At 40.3% G+C, this 18,645-nt stretch overlaps 1 protein-coding gene across 6 annotated transcripts in view; it reads right to left on the bottom strand.

The window, feature by feature from the left end:
• Positions 1-306: 306 nt before the first annotated feature.
• Positions 307-18,645, bottom strand: part of TDRD7 (tudor domain containing 7) — a 75,757-nt gene continuing 57,418 nt past the window's right edge. For all 6 annotated transcript variants that reach the window (XM_081803242.1, XM_081803243.1, XM_081803247.1 and 3 more), the window contains 5 exons: positions 13,421-13,555; positions 10,576-10,686; positions 7,983-8,485; positions 4,034-4,194; positions 307-773 (listed from right to left, as the gene is read on the bottom strand). In XM_081803242.1, the coding sequence (XP_081659368.1) occupies positions 553-773; positions 4,034-4,194; positions 7,983-8,485; positions 10,576-10,686; positions 13,421-13,555 (1,131 nt within the window). In that variant the 3' untranslated portion in view covers positions 307-552. The remainder of the gene's footprint in view (positions 774-4,033; positions 4,195-7,982; positions 8,486-10,575; positions 10,687-13,420; positions 13,556-18,645) is intronic.

Here is an 18,645-nt window from a genome sequence, read left to right as displayed (position 1 = left end):
AGACTTTGGAAGGCATGGGCTCTCTGGGCAGTGAGGTGCCACTCAAGATTTGGGGTGAGGGGCATGCTTTGAGGGTCACCTGGGCGGCTTCTCTATAGCACCACCAGCAATGCTAATGTGCTAACAACTCAAGATAGTCCTCACGCAGCCTGGTGACCACTTGCTTTGGGATGCCCCACTACACCAGGGTTAAGTCATGAAGTTCTCACAATCTAACTGTAAAGGAACCCAGCACCACAAAGAAGACATGAATAGAAAGGGAAACCCTTCGTCTTAAGATCATAAAGCTCAGAAATGATAAGGCAGTTTTTATATTGATAAACATTTTTATTCTAATATTGTAGTAATAATTCAAGTGCAATTTTCTTTGAAAAGTCAACTCGGTTAAAACAAAACTTGTTAAATATCTTTCATCAAACAGAAGCATATTGTTTTCAATCCCCACAGCAGTCAGAGCTCTGTAGCAGAGATGAGGTTTCTTTTTTTAAAGCCTACTACATTTTGTTATTGCTAAAAAATCTGAATTAGTTGTCAATATCTCAGAAGCAGTGATTAATTAACTTTTGAAAGCTCTACCAGATACTCTGACATAAAATCATGAATCCAGATATCTGTGTCTGGCAACGATGTGTCCACTAAATAGACCACGACTTTCCGGTCCCAAGGGTTAGCATTTTCTATAACTGTCTGAACCAATGCCACCAGAGGTTTCTTCTCCACATGATTTCGAAATACCATCGAAGCCTCCTCAGACCACTGGTTGCACTTCACCCCTAGGAGAAAGACAGGGAGTACAAGGATCAGTGAGGGGTTGGATGAGCCCTTCTTTGATCTGTAATAATGGAAAACTTTTCAGTCAATTCCAAAGTAGCTGAAACATACCAGGTTAGACTTGTCTAATTAAAAAAAAAACAAAACAAAACAGTTGCTCAACAATCTTAAAACAGTCCAGCTTATAATAGTTTCCCTATTCTGAATGGGGTTACTTCTGTAAACCTTTACCTACAGACAGAAGTTTCATTGAGATTTATTGCTGTGTTATAAAATGAAGTTATAATAACTACTGCCCATTTCCCTATATAAAGTATATGTAGATTTAAACTGATAATGGGGATAACCAAGGGGAATAAAATATCAATAATATCTGTAACATTGTGTGTCAACTATACTCAACTAAAATAAAATACCAACGATCTCAATGGCATGTCTCTTATTTATAGACTTTTTTTCCTGATGAACCAGATATAATGAGGAGGAGGAGGAGGAAGAGAATTCATATACTTAGAGTATACTAATTTTTCAAAATTATATACAATATCATGGCAAAAGCACTGGATTGAAAGTCTGGAGACCCAGTTACCTTTCTCGGCTCTTCTTCTATCATGTGGTATGATCTTGGGCAAATCAACTGGCTTCTCAGGCCTCAGTTTATTTATCATAAAATAAACTGGCTGGACCAGATTAATTGTAAACCCCATGTATTTCTAAATCCTTATGACTTTTAAGCTTGAGGACTCAAGTTAGAGAATTCTAAGTTAGAATTCTAAATTAGGTTTTAAAACGAAATTGAGGTAAGAATATGTGTTTTTCAAAAAATATTAGTAAACTAACATGAATTAAGTCCACATATACTAGATTGCAGAAACTATAAATGATGTCCCGTAGTGAGGAAGGCCTGGGAGTTTCACACATAATTTAACAGACCTGCTATTCATGTAGTGAGTGGGCTACATTCTTTGAGAACAGGAGAAGCCTAGAGCAGCCTCCAAGCTGTTGTTTCCTGACCCAGGTAAGAGCGATAGAACGGTAGGTAACCCTCCTCATGTGGGGGAGAAGTCAGTGAAACGGAAGGGCTGGTAGAGGCCTTGTGCACACAGTAAGTCCTGGTGACTGTTAGCCATGGTGCTGGCGATGGGGATGATGGTGCCCTGCACTTGTTCCTCATAGAGATGCCCTCTCTGGGCAGTTGACTATCATGCTTAACAACACGTGTTGTTAGCAAAACCTGAACATTCAAAACTCAAAATAAAAAAATGTGATCATTAAATCTGGAGAAACCCTTTAGAGGTCTGAATTCAAAGCAGGTCAGTGGTAGCCATGCTCATCTGCAAGATGCCACTTTTGGTTCATATCTAACTACCATGGGCATTTCCTCTGAAATCTAGCAGGAAGGACACACAAAGAAACTGGAAAACACTTCAGAATAACACTATATATAGATATCGATATCTCCAATAAAAGCTGGCCAAAAATTAAAAGAAAAAATCTATATACATAATTTCTTTCATTTCCCAGATCAAATCACTTCTGCTACTGTGCTAAATGTATGGGATGAGCCAGGGTAAGGAATCAGGGTGGCACCATGTGGTCACAACCCACCATTTCCCAGCGCAACAGGACACAGAGAGCCCAGATGGCTGGAGGTCTGCGTCCCCCAGCCCTTCGGCTCCACACTCTCTGCTAATGCTGACGGACTTCCGGGTGAAGCTTCACCGAACTGTGCATGCTCCCCACCGGTGGAATGCACACAGACCAGCCACCAGCATCTGTACTGCTGCCACAAAAAACGGACTGGACAATCTTTAATTTTATTTTATCTTATTTATTTTTTTAAAAGATTTTATTTATTTGACAGAGAGAGACACAGCGAGAGAGGGAACACGAGCAGGGGGAGTGGGAGAGGGAGAAGCAGGCTTCCCGCCGAGCAGGGAGCCCGATGCAGGGCTCGATCCCAGGACCCCGGGATCATGGCCTGAGCCGAAGGCAGACGCTTAACGACTGAGCCACCCAGGCGCCCCATGGACAATATTTTAAATAAGTACCCCTGTACACTACTAACTTACATCCTCAGATTTTTTTTTTTTTTTTAAAGATTTATTTATTTGAGAGAGACAGGGCATGCATGCACAAGTGAGGGAGGGGCAGAAGGAGAGAATCTCAAGCAGACTCCCCGCTGAGTACGGAGCCCGAAACAGGGCTTGATCTCACAACCCATGAGATCATGACCTGAGTCGAAATCACCAGTTGGACGCTCAACTGACTGAGCCACCCAGTCAGCTCATTAAAACACCCTCAGATTTTAATAATAGTCAATACGCCGTATGAATGTGGTGAAATCACATACTTGCATGCTGTTAATTGCAATGCAACTGGAGACTCACTTGGCCATAAAGATGGTCATATTCTTTTTTTTTTTTAAAGACTTTATTTATTTATTCATGAGAGACAGAGAGAAAGAGAGGCAGAGGGAGAAGCAGGCTCCCCGCAGAGCAGGGAGCCCGATGCGGGGCTCGATCCCAGGACCCCGGGATCATGACCTGAGCCGAAGGCAGACGCTTAACGACTGAGCCACCCAGGCGCCCCAAAGATGGTCATATTCTATGACCTAGGAATGTTTTCTAATTGTGGAAACCTATTATGTATTTGTATTATAATTTATACAACGTTACCACCTATTAATTGAGCAGTGTGCTCCTCCTACTGGTTACTGACGTTGTTTCATTGTTTTTGTGTTTGTTTTGGGTAGTATACTTAGCTGCAGGTGTTTTCATAATATTACAATAAGCGTATAGTGACCTAAAGGCCTAACAAAAGGGAAATACTGATTTCCCTGGAGAATCTTTGAATCTTTGGCAGAATCTTTGGCAGCTATTAAAAATCATTATCAAGACCATCAAACACACACTCAAAAAGTAGTTAGGACAAAAAAAAAAAAAGCTAAAAAAAGAAGAAAGCAGCATGCAAGACTGTCCCTGTGCTAAGATGACAGCTTTACGAATACACCCTTATGTGAGACCACGGACAGAAAGGAATACGGAAAAATAGAATGGCAGATACGGTAGGAGGGCATGACGGTGAGAGATGATGAAAAATTATTTCCAGTAGGGCCAGGAAGTTGTTTGCCAAAGGGGAAAAAAAAAAGAAAAGAAAAGTTACATCAATAGGGCCAGTAACTGTGTGCTCCCCGAGGGCCCAGGACAAAATGACACTATACACTGTGTGGAGGCACAAGTTCGAATCCTGCAGAAATTACCTGCAAGTTGAGCTGTGACGGCTTGAAAGGGCAGCTTCCTGAACACGTCCGCCAGGGGCTGCACCTTCCTTATGTTGACGAGTTCGTGCTTGCCATAGTCCAGCTCATACACGGACACCAGCCCGTTGGTCAGGATTCCTTTTAAAAGCACCCGGTGCCACCTAGATGTACATTGGATTAAAAAGGAAGGAAAAATACACAAAGTCAACATCAGCTTTATGGGTAACAATGTATGATAAAAAGAAAAACTAATGTAAATGACGTTTATCAAACTATGGAACTGTACTGTCATCGAGGTTTTAAAAGAAATTGCTTCTTCTTGACCCAAAGGTTAATGTTCTCTACTTTGCCACTGGCTCATTTGATGGAGTCTGTTCACTCATCCCGTTTATAGGCGTCGTGGAACTAGTGCAGGAGACCAAACACAGAAACCAGCAACCACCACTAAACAGACTCTAAACAGATGGAGGCTGATCGGGACAAGGCAGGGAGATCCCTCCGCTCCGACAGGGAGATAGAGGTGGCCACAGGTCTGAGACAAGGGATGGACGTGTGTGGAAGATGGGCAGAGGGAGGTAAGCAGAACCGGCCAGGCTGAAGACACACATGAGAAGAAAAAGCACAGAAGATTCTACAGGGCATGGCAACTGGGAGTGGAGCAAACACCACAGGAGAACAAGGAGGAGGAACGTGCGAAGGAAGAGGAAATAAGAGAGTGTGGGAAGAGATTACAAAACATTCTGAATGCAAAGGTGACAATTTTAGTCATGCCAAGTGAGGACACTGGAAAACAAAATAAAACAAAACACAAAGTCCAACCCATTGCCTGGAATAAAGAACCTGGACAGGATAGGAGAATATGGGGGAAGAAGAACATGGTTTCAGATCTGGAGTTCGAGGCACCAGAAAGAAATTCACATGAATGTATTTTTCTCCTCTGGGCCTACATTCATCGTCATTACAATTAGAAAAGCTTAGACTTCAAAGTTAAAATATGAAGGGCCATCTTAAAGTCCTGTAGTCTTGAGGACATGATTGAAGAGTATTACTAAACTAAGGTAAGGAAGATTGTTTGTAACATCTAAAAGGTAAGCGTCTATGGAGGCAGCCTCCACTCCTGCATGGTGTGAAGTGGGCTCCGCCTTGGATGGCAGACCCAGCCACCCTCTGAAACAGGTTCATTAGTCATAAGCCCCAAGCCCAGGGCAACAGCACGCCCTTCCCTGCAACACACTGTTGGGCTGGGGCTGACCAGACTGGACTGATTCTCTAGAACCCTGGTGGAGAATGGGTCCAGGAAACATCCAGAGCTGCTATAGGGTGAACTCTAGTAAGAAAGCTACAAAGAGGCCAATTTTGGACACTAGTGATTGGGGGCTTTGGGAGGAAACTCCAGAAACCTTGAGATAAGCCCACAGTGCAGCAAGTAATAATCCATGAGTCACAGAAAGGTATTATAATAAGTATATGAACTTTGGGGACCAACAGACTTGGGCTGGAGTCCCCCCTGCGGCCATGGTCCAGCTGGGTCATCTTGGGCTCCTATTTAACCTCTCTGAGCCTCAGTTATCTCATGTGCAATATTTAATTTTAAGTCACTTGCAGAAACTGTATATATAAAGTGCCTAGCACATGACTAGGCACATCACAGGTGCTTGGCAAATGGTAGCCATCATCATCATTATTATAATTATTACTAAAATGAAGATAAGCTGTGTAAATATAAGCACGTCAGACTGTGTAAGTGCAAAAGGAGATAAACATATTTGGTTTCTACCTCTAGCATCGTCTTTAAATTGTACAAGGCAAATGCTGGTGGACTGTACTTTTAGTGTGTAAATAAGAGGGACAGAGCAGCAAGGGGAGAGCTACCAGAGGACTTATGTGTCATGCTTCTCTGTAGCTTTTAATTTTCAACACTAATAGCTTAACTAAAGGCTTCTGTTTGCACTAGATTACCAGTTTCAGTACAAGGCCGCTTGTGAATCATTTGGAGAGTTTGTTAAAAACACTGATTCTGGGGTTCCACCGCCCAGAGATTCTGATTCAGGATGTCTGGGGTGAGGAAGGAGAATTTTGGCTCTTCTTAGCCAAGATGGATTTGGAAACCACTGCAATCAACAGTGTATCTCAAATTCCTAAGCCTTAATTTACCACAGTTGGGAACAGGGCTCAGTAAATAGTCCTGGGGTATAGGCAAGATAGAAACTCTTTATACTTTACACTGATTCAGTTCATGAAGTTTAAGAAAATATCGGATAATCTGTTCTCATATATAAGACATCCTTGATGATCTAGAGACAGATTAGCTGGTTAAAGTCCCAGAGCCTTGGAGCAGGACTGTTGGACCCCTGTGGGGAGGAGGTCGAGTCTGAAGCACCACACTATGGGTCTCTAGTTTAGGGGTTCTTCTGCCCCACACAACCGTTGCCCCCAAGTAGGACCTCCCCACTGCTAATCACCATTAATCTGCCCCTCAGATAACAGTTAACATTAGTTTCGTTTTAACTGTGGTTAAATTATTCTGTGACGAGTTCTGATGTAGGCAAATTGACACAAATGATGTTCCCGGGTGGAATTAAGCCCATGCATGCTTACGGCTGTAAATAACGTGACATTGTAAAAATGTTTTTTTTGAAGATGAAAAGCTTGTGACATAGAAGCTGAATAGTTTTTAAAATGAGGGCTATGATACTTTTCACTCCTAAGAGTTAAAAATTGGGGTTTTTTTTCCTCTCATGAAAATAACAAAATTTTTACAAATGCCTATGCTTGATGTCTTAGGAATGAATAAAAGCATTCTATAAAAAAAAATAAAAGAAGCAGTTTGACCTTTTAAACTGAGTTCTGGTGTGTGTGTGTGTGTGTGTTGTGGGGGAACAGTTCTTTGTGTGTGGCATCATCAAATAAGCTTGGTCAGTTCTCCTGAGAAAGCGGCAAAGGAGACAGGACATGGGTAGGTTGTTCCTTGGGCCAGGGCTTTTGTGACCTTGTAGGGCAGACAGTGTAGCGCTTGGGCTTCCCTGGGTTGGAACCCGCACTTACTGGAGGGCTTCAGGAAAGGAGGATGTGGATCCGAATGGGAACTGTGAGAAAACGGACTACAGTGCTCCACAAATGAGGAACTGTGTTTCTCACTGTCCGAAGGCCGGAGCAATGAACTACGCACTGTTGCACCTTATAAAAGGTGGTAAGCTCTCTAGGAGCAATGGACAACATATATCAAGAATCATGTAATCTTTAAACAAGTGATTTCTCTTCTAGGAATCTACCTCAGAAATAAATAATCTGAGATGTGAACAGAGATTTATGTTCATTGTTATTTACAATAGTGAAACATCTGGGAGAAAAAAAGAGAACGGTAAGTAAATTATGATTTCTCTAGATGACGGACTATTAAACATGTTTATGAAGAAATTTTATGGCATGGAAAAATGTTCCCAGAATTATGTGAAGTGAAAAAAGTAGGTGTAGAATTATATATAATAATAAATACTATGCCAATTGTATGAATATATATAGAAAAGAACTAGAAGAAATAAGTAAGTAGTTTAACAAAGGTTATTATGTGTGGCTGATTTTCTTATACCTTTCTGTATTTTCTAAATTTTCTACAATAAGCATTTAGTTTTTAAAATGTAAAAGTCATTCTATTAAAAAAGTTATTTTCTGAATAAACAATATTTTGTCTAACAGAAAAGTAGAAAAAACATTTAAACCTTCATTTTGGATATAATTAGGTTTTAACAGGAATTTCATATATGGTCACTAGATTTTTAGATAAATGACATCATTTCAAATATTAAAAAAGGGCATAATTCATTAGTCTCGTTTCACATTCAAAATTTCCATTTGTGCAGTTCAAAGTCCCCCTGCAGGGATTAAGGACTCTTGGTATCGCTCTATACGTTTTTCTTAGTAGAATAAAATGCTTTGTCCAGGAACCTACTTGTTTTCCACTTTGGCGGCATACACTTGGTCTTTTTCCACGGCCACGTGGCGCTCCTCAGACACACTGTAGTACAGAATCATCTCCTCCATCAGAACTTCCAGCTTGTGTATCTCCTGCCAGGGCTGGATGACAAAGTAGCCTGGGTGACAGGCCACCGGCACGTACACATCCATGTGCTCCCCTGGCTTCGACAGGTGGACAGGAGGTGGCAGTTCCTCTGTGGAGGAGGAGCTGCTGTGCTCCACCAGGGACTTCTTGATGGCATCTGCGAGGCTCTTTCTGAAATTCTCCCCAGTGCTGCCCGGAACGGGGGTGCCACCACTTCTGCTGTGGGGACAGCTAGCTCCACTGGATACAGCACTCAAAAACACATCCTTCTGATGCTTCCACAAGTCTGCATTTGTAATCTGCCGATTGATGCTGCGGTGAGGATCGGGGAAGTTCTTGGGGGTAAATAAATAAACATGTGCGATGCCTCTGGTTTCATCCACTTTTGTAACCTATGGAAAACACACAAGACATTTCTACAAGTCCAAGTTCACACTAAATTCCAAGAGGCAGTTATAATATTAGCGTTAAATATTAAAACACAGTATTTTGCACGAAACCCCAACTTGCTAAAATTTATTTTATTTAAGGTAAGATAAATTATCTATCACGGCTGTAGTAGTAAATAGGCTCATAAGTCCAAACAGTCTAGATGCCAGCAGCTGGCTTATGGAAATGAAAACCTCATTAACCTCTAAAAACTGAGGATCCCTTGTAAACCCACTAGAGGTCATTATCACTGAGATGGAGTCTACATATCATGATTAAAAGCTTTTTTTATTAATGACATTTAAAAACACTCAAAGTAAAAAAAAAAACCAGTATGATGAATCCTCATGTGCTCATCTCCCAGCTTCAACAATAAAAACTAATCACAAGAATGGCAAGATGTTCCATGTGCTTTCCACCTAGGCTGGTGCACCCTCAGACTGGGAAGCAAGGGATAAAGCTTTGACATTCACCATACCCTTGGGGACCTCTGGTCCAAATGCCTTGTTTGGTCTTAATATCTGCCCTCACCCTTTCTTTGCCCCCCTCCCCAGTTTACATGGAGGAAGGGAACCTCTCATGGGAGGGAGAAAAAGAGGGAAAAAGCTACACTGAATAGGTCAAAATTACAGCTTTGCCCCTTTGCACAGGAGACCTTTGTCTACCCGGCTACTTCTTTCTGCCAGAGGGGTGAGTGTTGTACAGGAATCCTATAGACTGACAACTGGGATTGTACAGCTGTGTGTCCCAAAGGGCTGGGTGCCTGGTAATTCTTACCAGCTCCTCTGGCTTACCCTGGGAATGACAAAAATAAGATGCTTCCAGCCACATCGATCTCTTACCAAATAGGGCTGGGATTGAAAGGCAGGAACAGAGGTCTGAGATAGGGAGACAAAGCAAGCCATCTATAGTAATTTACTTAAAAATATTTCTCCTAGCAAGATGAATCTATTTAAATTAATTAGCACTTCAAGGTGGTATGAATGAATGACTGCTAATTTATTTTGACATTTATGATACAGAAGTACCATTTCAAAAATCAATCATTAAAAAACATTTTTATTGAGTACCAAATACTCTGGCTTTAAGATCTTAAACCATAGCTGAGAAAACAATATTCTTTATCATGTGGCAACTGAAGAATATAAAATGGTAATTAAGTGTATAATTGTATAAACATAAGAAAATCCATGTGAGCTAGAATAATTTAGAGATTTTCATGAAGATATTTCTCAAAGACATTTCATTGTTAAATGCTTATATAAAATAACATTGTTTTCATTAGTTAAAACAGAGAAATATCTTACATTTCTATTCTTGGAAATAAGAGCAATGTTTCTGATATAAAAGTGCAAAAGTACAGAAAAAGAAAGAGGGGCTTGTGAAATAAAACAGTTTAAGTAAACTTTTAAAGGCGGAAAACAGAATTATAAGCAAATGATTTGCTTATAAGTCATTCTACTTTAGAAAAAAAAGAAATAGAAGACTATTTAAATGATCTTTAGAAACATTTATCAAGAGATAGATGGTCCCTCTGTTGGGAACTTAATTCTTTATCATGGAGCAAAATAGCAGAGAACTATCTCTGATACCTTATTAATAGTGGAAAAATTATATAAAGGGTTTAAAAATAATATTGGAGATACATGATAAATTCTTTTTTTTTTTTTTAAAGATTTTATTTATTTATTTGAGACAGAGAGAATGAGAGAGAGAGAGAGAACACATGGGGGGGGAGGGTCAGAGGGAGAAGCAGGCTCCCCGCCGAGCAGAGAGCCCGACGCGGGACTCGATCCAGGGACTCCAGGATCATGACCCGAGCCGAAGGCAGTCGCTCAACCAACTGAGCCACCCAGGCGCCCGATACATGATAAATTCTTAAATAAAAATCAAACCATGAGATATTTTACCACACATGTAACCAATCTCTTAACTATGAAAATGTGTCAGATCTGAAAGCATCAGTTTATGGTAAGATAAGATTCTTTCACAGAGAAACAAATAAGCCCTTCTGGCTGACAGCTCCCTTTCCAAATGTATCAAGAGAACTAACCTTAATGCTACAGTCCGAGCAATTCAAAACAGAATCTCTCAGCCAAAGCACAGCATCTGGTGTCCACATGCCAATAGACTGTGGAAGATCTGCTAAACAGCACTTGATAGCCTGGAAAGAAAACATGATGGAAAAGCAAACACACCATCTTAAAATAGGTACTGATAAGTAACATCAATGTTATTTTCCTATAAGTCAGATGTTGCTAAGATAGAAAGCAAGCACCAGGGATAACTACTAATGATGATTGAGCTCTTGGGTTGGAGTGTCTGCTATGTTCCTGGCTCTGCTTATTTTTCCTCTGCTGTCTTTACTCCTGTTACTAGCCAGGGCTCACACCAGGCACTTTGCATACTTATCCTGCGATACTTCTGCGTGACGGGTCAATGTTGTGACCCCATTTTACAGATGGTGAAATGGAATCAGAGAGACTAACTTGCATCAGATCACAAAGTTGTGAAGACAGGTTTAGGACTTATATTTAGGTCTTCCCTCTAAGTGCATTTTTTCAAAATGAAGTGTCATTTGGATGTAATGACTTTGGTTGCAAAAATCTTTTCAGAGGCTGACATGCTTCATTCAGCAGTTCCTGAGTACCTGTGGGTGCCAGACATTTGTGGTCATGTTTGGAAGGAGGCTGCAATGAGAGTTAAGGAGGGTAAGAAAAACTGAAATTCATAGATACCTAGATGCCTCATTTTCCTCAATGCCTTTTACCTCCCACCACCACTGCACAAACTTCTGTAGAATGGCTTCAGCAGGGAGTTAAAAGGTGACCTTAGGGACTCCCTTCTGTCTCATGGAAGCCTTGAATTGTTTGAGGCAATTTTGTGAAGGGAAGAAACCTACTTCCAGGATTCCTGGATTCCTTCTTTCCTCTCTGAGTCCTATTCTTCTTCGGGAGCTCCAGGTCTCTCACTGTGCCCCCTGGATGAGGGATGTTTCTTGGTGGGGAGGAGGTCACTTAGAGCAGAGAGAGCACTCTCTTCATGCCTGCAGGGGCCAAGCAGCAACGAGGGAGCAAGATGGGCCAGATGGAACCAGCACACTGGAGAGCAGGGGCCGTGCAAAGCAGAATGCCACTTCTCAAGCTCCCACAGGGTACCGTCCCATTAAGGACAGTGCTCAATATAGTCGGATTTTCTAGTTTGTCAGGAGAAGCTGGAAGTCAGGATTTCTGTGTGAAATTTTCTGAGTTTTAAATCTTGGTAACCAATTCACAGTTTAAAACCCTATAACGGGCGCCTGGGTGGCTCAGTGGTTAAGCGTCTGCCTTCGGCTCAGGTCATGATCCCAGGGTCCTGGGATCGAGCCCCGCATCGGGCTCTCTGCTCCGCGGGAAGCCTGCTTCTCCCTCTCCCTCTCCCCCTGCTTGTGTTCCCTCTCTCGCTGTGTCTCTCTCTGTCAAATAAATAAAATCTTTAAAAAATAAATAAATAAAACCCTATAACAGCCAAGAGCCCAAACCCAATATTTATAGGTCAGCCTGGGCCGACAGGCCATCAGTTTGCTATTCTGACTTAGACCTCCTGGGGAGATTCTGTCAGCCAGAGGCTTGGCCCCGCGGGCTCTTAAGGTTCCCCCAACTTCATATCTATGAAATAACAAATCTAGGCAGGATTAATAGAAAAAAATTTGGAGTGGCTTTTAACGCTCCCGACAGTCGGAGGCAGAGGGACGGATGCCTTTTCCCCTCCAGCCGGGGTGCCTTTTCCAGGTAAGGCTGGCCCCGGGTGGATGTTCCAACAAGGGGAACAGAGGCCAGAGCTGTTACCAAGTGAAAGAGGCATTTAACAAGTTTTAGTATTGTGGCTGAGCAGCAATAAAAGTGATTTTGAAAACTGGCTTCAACACAAGTTCAACAGATTTTCTGTAAAAGAGTCATTTTAGAAAAGGCAGTGGTGACAGGAGAGAAGGTACAAAAGCCATGCTAATTATGGTCAACCACTTTTTAATCCACAGAATTTTGATGGTATAAGGTATCTTCTGGCAAATACAAGTCAAGCGGCCTTTTGAAATGATAGAATGTTGGATAACTTTATTCAAAAAACTACTAATTTCTGTACAAAATCCTCTATTTCTCCTAAAGGTAGGAAATAGTTTTTAACAATTTTAATTCAAAATAATGCAAAATTCTTATTATCTGAATTTTTATTAATAGAGGAAGATTAGGCAGAAATTAATCTTTTTACTCAAATCTATGGGGAAAAAGTCATATAAGAAAATGGTTGAATATAGATTTCTTTTTTTTTTTTTTAAAGATTTTATTTATTTATTTGACAGAGAGAGACACAGCGAGAGAGGGAACACAAGCAGGGGGAGCGGGAGAGGGAGAAGCAGGCTTCCCGCCAAGCAGGGAGCCCGATGCAGGGCTCGATTCCAGGACCCTGGGATCATGACCTGAGCCGAAGGCTGACGCTTAACGACTGAGCCACCCAGGCGCCCCTGAATATAGATTTCTTAAGAGAATGGCCACTTAATTAAGCTAAGAACTCTGGAAGTAAGAATTTTCTTATAAGATCTTGAAGCTGTATAGAAGTCAGCACTGGCATCCCATTAGTAAAATGGAATCTCTAACTGGACAACTTAGCCTAATGAAGCGGCATACTTGAAAACAAACATTTATCAAATGATATTCTGTAAGTCTGACTGGTCTTCTTGTCTAAGTCGGCCAAATTTTACATCTGAAAACCAGTGAACAACCACATCTGGACCATTTCCAATTTTGTTACCAACTTGGACTTCCCTCATTATCAAGATCAAAACTGAGAGGGCATCTCACAACACAACTACAAATACAGCCAAATCCCTTCCAGCAAATCTCCCAGCTTGTAACATATAGTACCTGAGGTGGGATCACAATTATTTCTTGTAGAAACCGTGGGGGGATTTCCCTGAGTTCGGACACTTTCACAGATGTCACAGTGCCAGAGTCCAGGAACTGAACATCAAGAGCTCGGCTGCTGTGAACGTTCGTGATCTGCAATGAGATAAATGTTGGTTAATTTATAAGCATATCCAAAAGGCCAAAACACTTCTGTGCAATTACATTTTGTATAACTCTAAAATGCATATAAGGAGCAACAAAGACTATCAGTGTTCATTAAGTTTTCTTATTTTTTATTTTTAAATTTAAATTCAACTAATTAACATATAATGTATTATTGGTTTCAGAGGTAGAGGTCAGGGATTCATCAGTCTTATATAACACCCAGTGCTCATTATATCACGTGTCCTCCTTAATGTCCATCACTCAGCCACCCCATCTTCCCACCCCTCTCCCCTCCAGCAACCCTCAGTTTGTTTCCTCTGATTAAGAGTCTCTTACAGTTTGTCTCCCTCTCTGGTTTCATCTTGTTTTTATTCTTTCCTCTCTTCCCCTATGATCCTCTGCCTTGTTTCTTGAACTCCACATATGAGTGAGATCAAATAATAACTTTCTCTGATTGTAAATTTTCTTATTTTAAAATGTACCTATTTACTCAATAGGTATTCTTTTAGAATATATTTGATTTTAACATTGAATTGTTAAAAAATTTAATCCGTAGTAATCACTAAACTATAAACTAATAATAATCAATAAAATGCACAAATATGGTAATATTTACAATGTTCACAATTCTAGGACACTATTGATTATAAAACAATTTGATACACCATTATATACTGATTAAAGATGCAGTCTGTTCTCCAAAATATTAAAATATGAGAAAAAAAACTGTTGTGTCTTAGCAATGAGGAAATAAGGAATAGAGAGAATTCAGACACAGAAGTTTTCTTATAATAGGTATATACTATACATTTTTAAATAACATATTTTGGCATTTTATAGCTTTGTCAAAAAGCCCACTGACAATTTTTATCATTTGTCCTAGGAACTTGAAACTCAGAAAGTCATAGAGAGGTAAAATAAGTCCAAATTAATAATTCAAAAATGGGAAAATTACATACTGAGTCAAAGCAATAAATACCTGTGATCCAATGGCAACATTACAATATAAGATTCTGGGTATACCTTTAAATGTCCAAACTTCCCTTAATAAGCCTATGTGATATCTGCCATCATTGGATATATAGTTCGCATTTGCCAAATACAGCCCCATCAGGATGGTTATGTGGGCAGGGACTTCGTACCTACAACTTGCTCTCGCTGCCACCTTAAGAATGGCGGTGCTTTCAGTATGTGAGTGTCACGAACTGGACCACTCTTGGCATGGAAGTCAGACATACCAAAAGTAAAGCTTTTTTCTACTGCTCCAACAAAAATGCTTTATTAATAGCATAACTTTTTAATCTCTTAAGATGATGATAAACACAAACAATATTAAAACAATATCTTAAAATGTATTTTTTATTCAAACATATATCCTGAACACATGTATTGGTATGGCTGGTGTATAATGAATGCTTCTTATATCCAGGCATAACTGGTCAGAGACATATACTTCCACATCTCAAAGAGTTGCTAGTCTCATGAGAGATGATGACACAAATATATAATTAGAATATAATGGAGTAGGGCAATAATAAAGCTATGTACAAGGTACTATGAGAACATAGAGAATGGGTATCTGACCCAGCCAGGAGGTAGATTTTAGGGCAAGTTTTCAGGAGGAGGGAATGCCTAGAATTGGTACTTTCCTTTAAAATGTACTTTCTTCTTCTTTAGTAAAATGCCTTTATCATAGAAAATTTAGATACTTAAAAGAATGATATGAAAATCACTTATAATCTATGACAGATTACAATTATCCTCCTAGTCTTTTATCCATACATTATAAAGAATTAGACTTATAAAAATTAGAACGTATTTGCACATACTATTTCATAATTGGCAACTTTTCACTAAATGTCTCAAAAATACTTCATGTCATTTTCTTCTATATCATTTTAATATTACATAAGTCTATCATACAGGTACATTGTGACTTATCAAACAAACCTTTTGGCTGGATAACTTAAATTGTGTAAATTTTTGCTCTTTTGAGAAACAATCATACTTACTGGACATTTGTATTTCCTTTTTCACAAATTAAAATTTCATAAATATCACAATTTCAGCTGGACTTTACATGATGAATGGGAGTAAACTAGGTTGGTAAGAGTCTAGTTAGGGGCAATCTGAACATTTCAAACACAGGGAAAAGGATGGGCAAGACATACATATTTCTTACATGTGGGGGCTACAAGCATTTTGGTTATGCTGGAATGTAAAGTGAGAGGCAGGGCAAGGCAGGGAATGAGGCTGAGAGAAAGGTAAAGGCAAGGTCCTGGAGAGCCAGACATTACGTCTTAAAGAACCAGATTTTACCCCGTGGATGAGTAGAAGCCAATGCCATGTCTTAAGGAGAAGAATGAGATGGTCATCTTTATAAAAAGCCACATATTATTGGTGATAACACTGGGTAAGGGCTTTGGAATCAGACAGATTTGGTTTTAATCTCAGCTTGTACTTTCTAGCTGAATGACTTCCCTCATTAGTAAGAAGGGGATCATAGGGCTTTATGAAGATTAAGTGAAATCAGTCATATTTTAAAAAAATTTTTGTGCCTGGGAAATAATAAGCCTCATTAAAAGTTGGATGTATTATTATTTGCTATTATTTACATTTTGGGTCACTCACTCTAGTGGCATGGAGCTTGAATGGAGGAAGATAAGAGTAAAGACAGAGGAACCATGGTATTCCAGTGATCTAGGCAAGAAACGACAAAGCTGTGAAAATGGCAGGGTTTGGTGATTAGTTGCACTGGCGGCTGAGGAAAATGCAGGAATCCAAGATAACTCTTCAGGAGCAGGCTGAATGGTTGCATGAATGAAGGTACCACCAAAACACAGACATAGGAGGAAAAAAGGATGGGGAAAGATAATTTTGGTTTTGGACACGCAGAGCTTGAGGAGTTTGCAAGATGGACAATCAGGCTGGATTTTGCCCAAATCTAAAGCTCATCAAGGGCTGGAAAACAAACTGGGGAGTCATGAGGACCAAGACAGTAACTGAAGCAACGAGATGGCATTGCCTAGAAGGATGCAGAGGCTGAGAAGAACCGTGAGGCATTGAAGAGAACAGGAGTTGGGGGCATTGACACTGACGCTGCAGAGTGCAGGTGGGGTGCAGGTTTGGGTGAAAAATAGGAGAAGCAATCAGTAGAACATCCTTTGGAAAATTAGGAGGATTTGATACCATGATAGCCTAGTGAGGAGGGAATTACAAGTCTCAACACTGTTAGTGCAGCCCAGAGGCCTGGTAAGAGAAGCCCAGAAAGACACTGGTTGAATTATGCAGCTAAGCTGCTGCTGCAAGAACAGGCTGTTGGAAAGCAGGTGGAAGTCAAGCAGCAGTGGCTGAGAGCTGGCCGGAAGGCGGCACAGAAAGTGAATGCAGACCACTCGGGATGGGTTTGGAGGAAAGAGGAAGTGACGGCCACTGAATAGCGTTGGCTGGATGTACGGAGTAAGTTCAGAAGGTGTAGGCACTAAATAAAGCTTAGGCAAGTTACAATGTCAAGAACAATTACATCATTTAAACACAGGATCTGCTTTTCATTAATCATTCTCCCTTCTCTAACTTTCTACGCTTCACTAAGAGAATGAACACTTTTGCTACCTCCAAGGCAGACATTGCACAATTTGATAGAAAAACAAAAATAATACTAGATATTTATCTAAAGTATTTGACATACACCAAAAAGGTATTTTGCCAAAAAGGCAGAACCTGATGCTACACAGGAAGAAACTCAAGCTGTCAGATGCTCTACAAAATGCTGCTACTCTAAAAATAGAACTACCCTATGACACAGGATTGCACTACTTGGTATTTATCCAAAGGATACAAACATAATGATTCAAAGGGGCACATGCACCCCAATGTTTATAGCAGCCATGTCCATGATAGCCAAAAAACAGAAAGAGCCCAGATGTCCATCGACAGATGAATGGATAAAGAAGTTGTGGTATAGATACAAAACGGAATATTACTCAGCCATCAAAAAGAATGAAATCTTGCCATTTGCAATGATGTGGATGAAACTAGAGTGTAATATGCTAAGTGAATTAAGTCAGTCAGAGAAAGACAAATACCATATAATTTTACTCCTATGTGAAATATAAGAAACAAAACAAATGAACATAGGGGGAGGGAAAGAAAAATAAAATAAGATGAAAATCGAGAAGGAGGAAAACCATAAGAGACCCTGAATTCTAGGAAACAAACTGAGGGTTGCTGGAGGGGAGGGGGGTGGGAGGGATGGGGTAACAGGGTGACGGGCATTAAGGAGGGCACGTGATGTGATGACTGGGTGTTATATGCAACTGATGAATCACTAAATTCTACCTCTGGAACTCTTCAGAGTGTAGGGATAGAGGGTACATACCTCAATATCATAAAAGCCATCTATGAAAAACCCACAGCGAATATCATTCTCAATGGGGAAAAACTGAGAGCTTTCCCCCTAAGGTCAGGAACATGGCAGGGATGTCCACTATCACCACTGCTATTCAACAAAGTACTAGAAGTCCTAGCCACAGCAATTAGACAACAAAAAGAAATAAAAAGCATCCGAATCAGCAAAGAAAAAGTCAAACTCTCACTCTCTGCAGATGATATGATACTTTATGTGGAAAACCAAAAAGGCTCCACCCCAGAACTGCTAGAACTCATACAGGAATTCAGTAAAGTGGCAGGATATAAAATCAATGCACAGAAATCAGTAGCATTCCTATACACCAACAACAAGACAGAAGAAGAGAAATTAAGGAGTCGATCCCATTTACAATTGCACCCAAAACCATAAGATACCTAGGAATACATCTAACCAAAGAGGCAAAGAATCTGTACTCAGAAAACTATAAAATACTGATGAAATAAATTGAGGAAGACACAAAGAAATGGAAAAACGTTCCACGCTCATGGATTGGAAGAACAAATATTGTGAAGATGTCAATGCTACCTAGAGCAATCTACATATTTAATGCAATCCCTATCAAAATACCATCAACTTTTTTCAAAGAAATGGAACAAATAATCCTAAAATTTGTATGGAACCAGAAAAGACCCCGAATAGCCAGAAGAAT

This window comes from Leptonychotes weddellii, chromosome 14, assembly GCF_054177405.1.
Source record: "Leptonychotes weddellii isolate Sample4059 chromosome 14, ASM5417740v2, whole genome shotgun sequence".
Classification (NCBI taxonomy): Eukaryota; Metazoa; Chordata; class Mammalia; order Carnivora; family Phocidae; genus Leptonychotes; species Leptonychotes weddellii.
Note: the sequence above shows the minus strand (reverse complement) of the source record. Positions and strands in the feature narration are given on the sequence as shown.